Below are 12,795 nucleotides of genomic sequence, written 5' to 3' on the forward strand. Positions count from 1 at the left end.
GTTGAGATAGCATCCAGAATAAACTAGGGAAGGTTTGACTCTTTATGCAGACATTGGATCTGAGATGATCTGAGTGCATGGCTAGGTCCATGAAACTTCTAGTTCCAGAAACTTCTCTATCCTTTCTTCCTTTGGTCCCTAACGCTCCCTTTGAAGGAGGAAAAAAGCAAAAGGTCATTTTTTTCCCAGTAGTCATCACTAGAATCCATTTTTATTAACTAGCCTTTATGCAAATACCAGTTAGCTGGCACTTTGATACTCCAATAAGTGTTATGGCAACAGATCCTAATTTCTCAAACATGAGCCTACAGGCAGGATGGAAAAACAAAGCCAGGAGAGGAAAAGGCATTTATTTAGACATTTATGTGTTCTCTTCCCTTTTGCTACTTGGTCTCTCTGTCTGTCTTCCTGGCCTTCTTGATTTTTGTGACATCAACTCCATATCATCCCCAGAGCAAGTTGGGAAAGAGGCTGTTACATTAAGACAGCTTGTGCTGCCAAATGAGGGCCAGGGCAAAGACTCTCAGAAAAACACACTAAAGGCCAGGTGATGGCAGGAAAGGTCCATCTCTAACATCTGATGTGCTGAATTGTCTAGGGCAGAACCTTAACCCCATGTCCCGCTTCTTGTACCATCAAAAGACTTTTTAGCTTCTGCCATTTTGTTAGTTGCAAAGGCAATATGCTGCTAAGAAAATGAATTACATTTACTATAAATATTTGGAAAGACCAAGACATCAGCTAGGGTTATGACGGAGTTGGTGGAGTCATGTCAGGTCATTACAGAGACACTCTGGCCCTTTCTCTGTTAAAACTGGTGCAGGAAAAAGTGCTTCTGTAACAAAATTACCAAAGACTGTATTCTCTTAAATTTTCCCCTGGAAATCCCAGCTGTTTCACAGTAAGGAGGCCAGAAAAGCTAAATATTTAAATTCATTATTGTACTGTTGTTAGATTTTCTTTCTCTTTTGTTTTTTTACCACCAGTCAAAAAGCTCATTGTCATCTGTTTGGTTAACTGAGTCAAAGACCTTATTTGAACTAGTCTTGTATAACACTTCATTTCAGACAATTTAACTACTGTGTCTTAAGTTAGGAGCGCACAAGAGTTGTTCAGTTTTCCACAGATGCCATGGTTACCCTTATTTCTAAACAACATCTGGAATTAGATGTTTCACGATGTGACTCTGGGCTAGAAACATCTAGTGAGAATGTGAAGAAAAAAAGAAATCTTTTAAATGGCAAATAGAAAAACATCCTCAGAAGCTTAGCATTTTGTGTGGCAAGAAAAAATGAGAGCAGGAGGAGAGAGTTGGCCTCGACACGCAAATTACTTTTCCAGAACTGAACACAGGAAAAATTAACCTACTCTCACCTGTGACAAATGAAAAAAAAAGCACTCAAGGAGCCTCTTGAACTTTACTTTTGAAGTTTATCTTTCAGCCAAGCAGATTCATTTTAAGAAAAATATTGATTGTAATGCATTCCTACAGACTTCAATTTGTTTTCACAGCACTGAGAGGATACTATGAGACAGATAAAGATTTCCCTGGAGACTTGAAGCACTCGGTGGCAAAGCCCCTTATAAGCACAGAGATTTTATTCCCTAGCAGCAAATAAGCATTTAAACATATGTTCTAGTAATAAGGAAACATACACTTAGAATCCACCTGCCCATTCACCAAACCTGACAACCATATTGTAGCAATTTTTCAGCGTTCACTATTCAGAACTATAAATCACCTTTCAAAACAAACAGGACACTTTAAAAGGGAGGAGACTGCAAAAACAATCACTGTGTTTACTCTTGCAACCATAAGCAACACTTCGATACATTAAGTAGTGAGACAGGAAACAAATATATTAAAGAACAAAACCCAAACCAAATTGATTGCAGGCACATAAATTGGTCAAATGGTTATTTTTCTAAAGAACAGCTTTTATTAATTTTCTGTCATGTTGCAATAACTTGGATGTGAATGTAGTGATCTGTATCCAGGACCTAAAAAAGCACAATGCTGACAAATACAGATACTTGCCACATATCCCTATAGCCCAATAAAAACATATTTTTAAAAAATGTTAAGTAATTCACATAAATGAATTGCAGAAATGATTGACACACAGAGCTGACTTGAAATGTAGCTAAACTTAGTAAGATGACTACAGATTTAAACAAAAATTGTTCTCAAGATTTTTCTGCAACGTACAATAGATTTAACCTTTGCTTTCCTTCTTACCAAGTGCATGCAACTTATTGCTCTTGGGAAGAGTATTCATTTCAGTTTTAATTTCGTGTCATTTCACATGTATGGCCCAATGCAACCCAGAATTTCCAGCCTGGCATATGTCCCATTGTACAAAACACAATATCTTCCCCAAAGGACTTACATGATGCTGCAGTGGAAAACCCCACAGCCAAACCCTCTACACTCTGTGATGTCGTGTGACACTGATGAGAGACAAATCACTTTTGGACAATTAATTGCGAGGACTCTTTATAAACACCATAAAACACAGCAGCCATAGACTATGAACAAGTTAAAGGGAGATTAAGAACACAAGACTGTGTTCTTAGCAGAGATTAGCTGCACATAGTCTGCAAAAAAACTCCATTAAGGTAAAATTAGGAATGAAACGAAGAATGGAGAACAGCTATCCAAAAAGTTTTGTGTCTGAGCCTGACCAGTACATGTGAGAGAATATATGGGTGTTTCAAAGGCACAATACACAAGGGTAAAGATTCCTAAGAAAAGAAGTTGACAAGTCCAAACTTGAACTCTGACTACAGAAAAAAACAGGGGAAAAACTTTTGAAACCACGGAATCTATAGTACAATTATTCTTTCACAACAGCTCCAATCCACAATCAGCTGATGCCCCAAGATACTTTGCCAATAGCAAAATAATTTCCTGCTTTTAATATCTGTCTTCCATTTCTCATATTTCAGAAAAAGCACTGTACCCAATAGAAAACCCTGAGAGTTTAAAGGATGTTTCATGGATCCAGAATTTGGCCTGTAATTTCTTACTGATACCTAGGACAAAGGACCAATGTAAACAAACAAAGTAGCTCACATTTTTTGTCACTCAAGATTTGAAATTGCAAGACATCAGAATCCTAATCTTTGTTACCATAGTGAAGATTTCAAAGCAGTGCCATAAGATTAAAAAGAACATAAGTTAGTGCTGATTTCAAGTATATGTTTCCCAAGATATTTACTTTGGGTGAAAAGTAAATACAGAGCTCCAAAACTAATATTAGAGTTCAAACATACTGGTTTAAAATAGAATCATCTCCATGCTTATACACTTACATGTTACTCACTAGAAGCACTCCATGAACAAAACAGGCTTCGTAAAATTCAGACGCTCCTCATTAATGGCAGACAATCTGGAATGCAAGCAAACCCACAGAGTTAACAAGCCAGTCAATACAAGTATAGCCCTTATCCAAGCTTGTAGTGAGCCTAGAGCTCCCAGTTAAATACTTCATTCATTCACAGCCTTAGATTTACTCTGTCAGATTTCAGAATGGGAGCCAGGCTTCAACAGCCACCCTGGAAGATAATGACCTTTATTGATATAAATTTGAAATTTGTGTTTGCTGTTGGTCAGGTATGACGAGATCCCTATTGATTTGTGATGAAAGGGCATAAAGATTCCAATGCCCAGAGCTGGATGAATTCTGCTTAGGATAGAAATGAAGCTTTAGAGAAGGTGGTTACAGAGTTTTCCTTGCTCTGTCAGAGGACTACAGATTACTGGAAATAATGCCACTCTGACCAGGAGACCCAGGAGCAATAGAGACAGTTGACCACTGCTGTTGTTTGTGGCCTGTCCTAACATATGAAATTTGCCTCCCCTTCAGAAATCTATACCTCAGTCATACAAATCTCTTGGGAACAAGCCTGGATCCAGGATACACTGAGAGCCCTCTTCACTTTGTGGAGTATGGAGAGGCTGGCGAGGGCAGAGGAGGTGGGTTCAGCTGGGAGCAGAACAAGTGAATACTTGAATTAGGAGATTTACTAAGCAAATGAAAAAGCAACTGTGTGCTAACTTTCCAGCTTTCCTTGTCTCTCTAGAAATTTTAAGTGTTCATACAATTGTGTTGCAGGAGTATATTTCCTAAACAAAAATGTCGTCCTTCATGTGCTTATTCAATCCATTCTTTGCTTTACTTACTCATATTTCTCTTTCAGTGAGGCCACATGTTAATGATTCATAACTGTGTTAAAAATGTGCTTACAATTAGTCCTCCAGATGCAACACACAGACTACAGCAACCTCAACCAGTCTGGAGTGGACAAAGATTCTTTTGCTGTTGCAGTCCTCTCTGCTTCCCTGCCCCCCCACTTAACAAATCAGCAGTGGGGGTGGAGCTTCTAGTGTTTTGTGTACACTTATTTTCCATTCAGACCTCTTCTGTTTTCCAGAGTATTTCCTTTTCTGGCATATGTTTATTTTCCTCCCTGTCTTTTCTTATAACATTCAGCAGAGGCAAAAATTATCCAATTACTATGAAAAGTCTATTATCTAGTCTCTTCCCCTCCATGCAAAGGGGCTCTCTACCCCAATACTTCCCTCTTGTAGCCTGAAGCCACTGAGTCCTAAGGAAAACAACTTTTTTTTTTAACACTGACTCTATAATACAATTATTCTTTCAAAACTGCACATGTTAAAGGCCTATTCCTGTCTCACTTGGAAGCAAACTGGTTCTAAGAACATTTTCTGTATTTCTTAAAAAGGCTCAAGATAACTTCAAATAACTTTCAACATCCTTGGTATATTTTTTTTTTTCATCTTTCACCTTTCATCTTCTGAATCAGGACAGCTGCATCTGCAGGCTGTGTACAACCACAGGGAACAGCAGCTCAGGAATCAAGCTCTCAAGGAGTCCAAAATGTGCATCCCTCTGGAAAGGGTTCACAGGCAGCCACGTGCCTGCTGGAGCCACAGAACACAGGTACCGTACATATGGAGCCAGAAAGCTTATTAAGGAGCTGTTTGTCTGCATGGATTCTGCATGACCAACTTTCTGTGACCAGCTATGCCTTGAAGCTCAGTTTCAGAGAGAGGCAGTGATGTCTGGGAATCATTTCTTACCACGCTCCCAGTTGCAAAGGCAGGTCACATTCTCGTAAAACAAAACTGTGACCATTCAGGGATTTAATGCTTCTCAGTTATACTAAGAAATAAAACTGGGAAGAATGAAAGACTGTATGTAACATTGTGTCTTCAAAGGAGCGTTTTCCTAGTTGCCCTATTAAAAAGCAATGCATGATGTCACTAGCTTAGCAAGGCCACTGGAAAGCAACTTGAGCCAAAGCTCCCAAAAGGGAATAAAGCATGTAGTCTCTGATCAACTTACAAGTGCAAGATGGTGAGAGAGGAGGAATATTTTACCTGGATGTAAGCTATATGTGGCAAGGCAGCCACTGATCACCAGGACTGAGCAGAAGACAGTAGCAACAGAAAAAAATCCTAGCAGGGAAAGGAATGCATGACACATCAAGGCACCTCATGGCAGCTCTGCTCAAGGCAAAGGGAGGACTGCAGTGGATTCTTCACTTAGTGAGATATGTAGCACGACAGTGCCACATTGTTCTTTCTAAAATAATAAGCATATTCCCGTTTTGTTTGTTTGTTTCTTTTTAAGGGATGGTTGTCTGAGCCCAAGGGATGAACTGCTAACACTAAATGGACAATCACTTAACAAGCAGGCTGAATCTCTTACTCACCCAACAACACGGCTGATGAACATGATGATGGCTAGCAAAGTAAGCACAAAAGTTGTGGTCCACTCCCCCAACAGTGCAGTCATTTGACAACATTTGCTTGAGAAAGAAGAGGAATTTATGCATCAGACATTTGAATAACATGGGTTTGCTCTTCCTGACAAAACCCCAAACCTCTTGTGGTCAGACTCTGGTGGCTCTCAGCATAGCTTTTTCCCAGATAGACAGAGGCTATGGGGAGGCCAAAACCCTGGGAAATTCTAGTGAGGGCTGTACAACCCCTCCTTTTGGAAACACACAGCTTGCCAATGTTAATTTTCTATTTGGAAGTTGAGCAAAGCCAGAGGATGGATTTAGGGGAAGATCCATGAATTGAGAAGCCAGAGAGTGGCCCAGTACTGAAGCAGTTTTGTAGATGTAGGATCTATAGCTAGGAAATTCCCATGGTGAACATTACTGGAGTTTTCCATAGAGAAAAGGGAACAGCATTAACAGGTCATCAATCTTGAGTTATCACCAAATCTTTCATGGAAAACCCTTTCAAACTTTCACAGATTGGATGTATTGGATTACACACATTTAATTTCAGGCTTCTTATCCACTCATCTCCACCCCAAAATAGATGGCATTAAAGGCTTTCCACTTGTAAATTCTAGAGAAATCCCAAGGATGACAGACAGAGTTAGTCTTCTACCACATATTTATCCCTCTGAAGACAATAAAACTTGGCCAGAGATCTGTTGAAGGATTTAGATCTTGACATTCCAGGGAAAAAGGTACTTCCTCTTACCTGCAATGAAGTCACACAGAAAGCTCTGATATGATCCTAGACTGAGAAAACACCCCTGGCTGGAGCTACTGTCAGGTCTGAGTACCTTTTTCTAGGACAGCAGCAAACTGTCTCACCCACATCTGCTGGATTCTGCTGAGACTTTTGTTTATTTTTTCTGCTTTAAATGTCCAAGTGTCCAGAAATTAACTATATTATACTTTTCTGGCATAGTACCACCAAGAGGCATCCAGCTGAACTGTGCATTTAAAGACAAGCCTGCACCAAAATAATTCAGGGTTAATAGCAAAGGCTTTTCAAACTACTGAGCTTGGTAAGAGAAATACTGCAAAATCATTTTCAAAATCTCTTTTAAAGGATCTCCTGCATTTCTTATTCTGAAGAGCTCCTTAGAGGGTTGGGGCTGGAAAACTCTTGTCAGATCTTGCTACTTGGCAATGCCTCCACCTGCTGTTGAAGAGGAAAATTATAATTTCTTAGTTCCTGTATCTCCAAATAGCACTACTAAAACTAGGCTTATGGAAGAAAGTCTTTGCCTTAGTTAACTTCAAACAGGTTAGAATATATAGATTGTGCTCTGATGCTGCCCTGGGGCCTTCTTAGCCCCTGTAGAATATCACTGAGCAAACCTCTTCTATATTTTGAGTTTTACTGTATTTCAGTAAGTTTCCACATGCTGTCTGTATTTAGTAATGTTCTTCCTTTAACTATGATTCCCTCAGGTTCAATGGTATTCCCCATGTCCCAATAGATGCAAGACTTTCAGGAAGTATACACATCCGGAAACTATTCCTAACATCAACTATTATCCAGATGCAATCATTCGTTTTCAAACTGTTCTAAAAACCTGCGTTTAGAAACCTGAATGTTTTATACATAAGATTTTAAATGCTAGAATTAGTAGCTGTATTTTCAAAAGCAACTAAAAGTTTCCAAGAAGAAGGAGCTGAATTTTTGTAGACCGCTGAAGTATAGTCCTCAAAGGTTTTTAAACATCTGGATCGTATTTTGGTTAAATCCTATCCCTCAGATACCATCAGAATCCTATCTACCACTGCAAATCTGGGCCTAAGAATTTTTCTTTTGAAAAGAATGCCCTTCTAAGGTGATGGAAACTGAGTACTCAAAGGCATCAGTTATCTCCAGAGATTAGAGAAGCATGGCTACAATGTTTTCCAAACATTAAAATACTAGTCTGTGTGAACCAACTGGGGTTTCCAATTAATTTTTTTGTCTCTTTTGACTAAAGAATAGAAACCATTGCTATCTTATTACTTTGACAAGTCATAGTCATATTTACAACATGAGCTGTATTCACCTTTATCATCCTTTTTATTTATAATAATTAATTTTGTTACAAGTATTCAGGATGTAATTTGTGCAAGCCAAATTAGGAGATACTTTATTTTTAGGTTTAGATCGTTTTTGAGAACTTCTTGCATAGGAATAGAATTTTTAATTTGTTTTTTTAGGAAACAACAACCTGTAAAGAAAGGTCTTTGGAGAGACAAAGTGGCTTTCTACTCGGCAAAGCTGCATGTCAAAGGACTCGCAGTAACTCGACCAGTAAGTTGCAGAAAGTAACCTTTTCTCTTGTAATATTCAGAGAGTGCATGGCACAGCTCTTGGTGTGATGGTACTGCAGTGTTGAAAGAAGCTGCAGCTGTTGACTAAATTTAGTCTGGCATCCATAGCTAAGGATTACTGATGCATAAAAGCATCAGCTTTTAGATTCACAATATCCTGCAATCAGGGGTTCTGCCCCTAAGCATTTCCTTTTATCACAGAATCATAAGGGCTGGAAGGGACCTCAAAAGATCACCCAGTCCAACCCCCCTGCCACAGCAGGACCACCTAGAGTAGGTCACACAGGAACTCAGACAGGTGGGTTTTTAATGTCCCCAGAGAAGGAGATTCAACAACCCATCTGGGCAGCCTCTTCCAGTGCCCCAGTGGTTTATATGTTTTTAAAGGTGTATTCTAAACAGGCCTATGCTCTTTCAGTATGGAATGTTTGCTTTTTACTATGTTTAACATTAATGGCTATCCTCACAGTGAGGACTCAAAAGATCACTCCCTTCACAGAGAGATTTACAAGAGGAAAAATATTTCTAAGTAACATTTACCTGGTAAAATGAATGTGCAGAAATGCCCAATGCTTAAGAAATAATCCAACCTCTCTCTCCACATCTGTCAGGTATAAATCCTTACTGGATAGAAGAGATGGACTGTGCAGGGCTCCAGAAAGCAATACCCTTCAGAGACCGGCAGCCTCACATGCTCCACACCAGCCGCAAATCTCTTTCCCAACAGCTAGACTGCTCTGGAAGGAAAACCCCAGTAAGTTCTACAGGAAACCACCAGAAAAAGAGACAAAACTGTGTCCAATAAGAATATGTCCATGACCTTGGCAGACACTTTCTTGCCAAAACCTACCTTCCTTGCAGGCCTTGTCAAGGAAGATAGTACACTCTGCTTCCTCCACTTTTTAACTCTATCCCACCTCTGTGAGGTGTAGAAGAGTGGGAAAGGCTCTGTGCAAGCAAAACCCCTTTTCTTCAGCAGCTTCTCCCTCCCCTTGCCCCAGCAGGTTTTACAGTGTGTGTAAATCCCCCTGTGTGGTTTGCACCACCTTGGTAGCCACCTGGAGCCACCTCAGAGCTCACCGCTGAAGAGGCCCATCCTGGGCAGCTCGCTGCTGCTGGCCATGGAGATGCTCTGTGCACATGGCTGATAAAAACCTGGCCGGAGCTTTGGGCCCCGCCGCTGCGAGCCTCCCGAGTCACCTCCACTGGCCCAGCCATGGCCACAAGCAGGTATGGACTCACCTTGTGGCTGGTAGTCGCTGTGCTGGCTGCGAGAGGCATCCTACTTGCTGCCCCACAGCGAATCAGACAAGTTCTAAAAACCCTGTTAATGTAGACTAGAGACTGGCAAGTCTCTTGGTTCTCTGGATGGATGCCATGTGATTCATCTCTGGTTGGGAGAGTGGAGGCTGGGCAGGGTAGAGAGGGAGTGGGTATTTATAGCTGAAATCCCCAGGCTCAAAGAGGGGAGATGGAGAAGAAGTTCCTCACCCTCAGCTGCCTCCTCCTGCCCTGCCAGAGGCCTGGCTGGGGACTCGCTGCTGCTCCCCTGTCTCTTCCTGGCCAGACCCATGCCCTGGAGGCACCAGAGCTTGATATCACACTTTAATGGGGTCAGGATAGACAAACTAGAGCAGAGACCCCAACACGACACCACCTGTGCAGACAGACAGACCCTTAGGGATTAGCTGGGCTTCCTCCTGCTTGAAGGTGCTGCAGGGGCAGATGCTGCCCTTTGACAGAGGCTCTTCGGTGGCATCCGTGTTTGAGTATCACTACCCACCACACACAGAAATACAAACTATACTTCCTCACACAGAAGAAAAAGAAATTTGAAAACGTTCAATTTCAGATTCAGAAAACCCACAATGAAATGAACAATCACTCTCATCTGGCAGAGAGTGTACTCTCCATACTTTTTGGAGAGCATGTTTTTGTTGTTTCACAGACATTTCTCTCTTAAACGTGTTCCCAATCCCACGTTGAATAATCTTGCTTGCGTGTCAAAACTGAGACTTATTTTCTCACATATGCAGAAGCTGAAATTCTGGCTGATGTTCCACACACTGCAACACCTGTTAGCTTCATTTTGCTGCATTAAATAGTGTTGAACTCTCTTAGACTTGTAATAAGTACAATTAACTCTTGTCCTGCTGAACTTTGTGCATAGTTAGCTTTAGTTAATGACGTTTGTTAATGCTTAAATTAGTTTTTAATGAGCAAATCCATGTTCAAAAGGAGGTTTTTATGAAGTATTTTATCAAAGTTTCATTAAAATGGGTCAGATCCCAGAGGCTAGAGATAAGAAATCCACTATCTGTGGAACAGAGGCAGGAAAAGCACGAGAATTTTCTTATCTTGGTTACCAAGCAAAAAAGGAGGCGCTTCACCTCTTTCAATGTAGAATGAAGTCTACGTGTGGCTTAACAGAGATAGTGCAGGGTAGTTCACAGAAGAACTTTCGTGAGCATTAATTCATATTTGGGGGGTAATGATGCAAAAAGGTTTTATTTGTCCCAAAATAAAATTATGTAGTTGCAAGATGAAGGAAGGAGAATTTCTTGTTTCTTAGTTCAGTTCCTAGAGACAAATACAATAATACTTGTTTAGGACCCCTAATGGCCACCAACAGGATTTTGGCATGGAGAATCGAGTGAGAGCAAATATGTCTTTCTACACTATCACACCACTTCAAGGGTCAACATTCTAGGTTCACTCTAATTTAGTCACTGTGAGACAATTTCAGTGAGTGGCGATCGTCTGAGTAACAAATGGCTTCTGAAAATTAGAAGGACTTGAGTTAAAGAAAAATCTTTAGTATCATCAGTTACAAAGAGGAAAAATTTTAAATAAACAAGTTGTCCTAATTTATGTCAAATAACTTCTCTTTCTCCATTAAAATGCTTTTTCCTCTTTTTTTACATTCACAGGCAATTTCGAGGCCATCTAGATCACTAAGTACAGCACAGCTAGTGCACACATCCTGCGGCTCACAGGCTTCAGTAATCTCTAACGTCGTACTGATGAAAGGACAAGGGAAGGTAACCATAGTTTTACTTTATTTCACACATATAATTTGCAAAGTGCAGGGAAGTGACTTCAAGTATTAAGATTGCTAATTCTAGGTTCACAATTAATACCCAGGCTTTGCCAGGAGTGATTAATTATCGTTCACTTGCTTCTTAAGCTTCTGAACTATGTCTTCTCTGAAGTAGAGTTTTCAGGTTCCAATAACATGTCCACATCAAGCCAGAAACACCAACACTGACATTCACTGCTACCTTTTTTGGCAGGTGGAGGTAGGCTTGAATTCATACTCTGTTATCTGTAAGCTGCATCAGCACAGCAAGCTTATAGAGACTTGCCTCAAGTCAGAATTGAGTCATAAAGACTGTTCTGTTGAGAAGGAAAACAACAGCTACCAGGCACACCTCAATATAAAAACCCAACACACTAAGCATTTCCAAAAAACCCACAGGAAAGTCTGGAGAAAAATAGAAGATTGTTGATCAACAAAAGTAATGTCACTGAAGATGCTTAAAGAGAATACAGAAGCTATGGACTTAAACACACAGCTTTTGAACTTGTTGAATATTTAATAACTATTTAAACTGTGAGGTGACTCAGAAAACATTCCATGAAGTATCATCATCATTTACAAAGTAATCGTTTGTTGTCTGCATTTTGGGAGCCTATGAGCATTTCATCAGCACAGTACTTCCACTTTTCATCTGAAGGATGTTAAATGGCTTCAGAGGTGTGAACTGGTCTTATAATATCCATCTAAGGGTAGCAGGTAGCGTTTGACTTTTAGATAAGAGGAGGAAAGGTAAATAATCAGTAAGGAGAAGTATCTACCTATGAAGGATTATGGTTGACCTAGGTTACCTATAAAAGATTATTGGTTCTGCTTAAAACATATCTTAACTCTGTTTAGCAAAGAATAAAAGAAATGTCTCCATGAGACCTTCATCTGTATGTCTTAAATTAGTAGTAATATCAAAACCTTATGTGGTATTTTTTATCAATCCTATTTATGGGAAAGGAAATTTAGAAGAACAATGGATAATCTCTCCAGGCTGCTTATTGGTTCAAGGACAAAAAAAAGAATTTAGACATCTTCTTGTGTGCTTATAATAGTGAAATAATTGATTACAACAAACAAAAATCAAAACATCAGCGTATTCCATTTTCATTTGCTTTTACTAGAGGTATGTGGCTGACAGCTTTTTTCATGGGCTATACTGCTCTGTTGACTAGTACTGCCCACAAAGGTAACACAGAAGAAACTGAAAATGAATTGTTATGAAAAATGGATGCAGACTCTCACACCCTGTTTCTCTTCCATAAATTAGGGTTTGGGCTTCAGTATTGTTGGAGGGAAAGACAGTATTTATGGCCCAATAGGCATCTACGTCAAAACCATCTTTCCTGGTGGAGCTGCTGCTGCTGATGGAAGGCTACAAGAAGGTGGGAAATCCCTCTTGTCTCCCTTTTTTCACTCCAATTCGCAAAGAATGATATGTAAAGGCAGATTAAAGTGAAGCTGAAGTGAGCCATAAGTGACTTTTACACCTGTATCCATTATAGTATTTTCAAAGCTCCTTTTGAGTACACATTTGTATCATGTAGCTTATTGCATGATACATAGACTCATAGAATGGTAGGGTTGGAAGGGAC

The 12,795-nt window shown here is 40.0% G+C and overlaps 1 protein-coding gene across 2 annotated transcripts in view; it reads left to right on the forward strand.

Annotated features, from left to right (window-relative positions):
- The window catches only part of IL16 (interleukin 16), a 37,434-nt gene that overhangs the window by 9,541 nt on the left and 15,098 nt on the right, over nt 1-12,795 (forward strand). For both annotated transcript variants that reach the window (XM_061999676.1, XM_061999675.1), the window contains exons 3-8: nt 4,831-4,967; nt 5,661-5,781; nt 8,002-8,095; nt 8,727-8,869; nt 11,046-11,156; nt 12,471-12,585. In XM_061999676.1, the coding sequence (XP_061855660.1) occupies nt 4,831-4,967; nt 5,661-5,781; nt 8,002-8,095; nt 8,727-8,869; nt 11,046-11,156; nt 12,471-12,585 (721 nt within the window). The remainder of the gene's footprint in view (nt 1-4,830; nt 4,968-5,660; nt 5,782-8,001; nt 8,096-8,726; nt 8,870-11,045; nt 11,157-12,470; nt 12,586-12,795) is intronic.

Source organism: Colius striatus, chromosome 7, assembly GCF_028858725.1.
Source record: "Colius striatus isolate bColStr4 chromosome 7, bColStr4.1.hap1, whole genome shotgun sequence".
NCBI classification, from domain to species: Eukaryota; Metazoa; Chordata; class Aves; order Coliiformes; family Coliidae; genus Colius; species Colius striatus.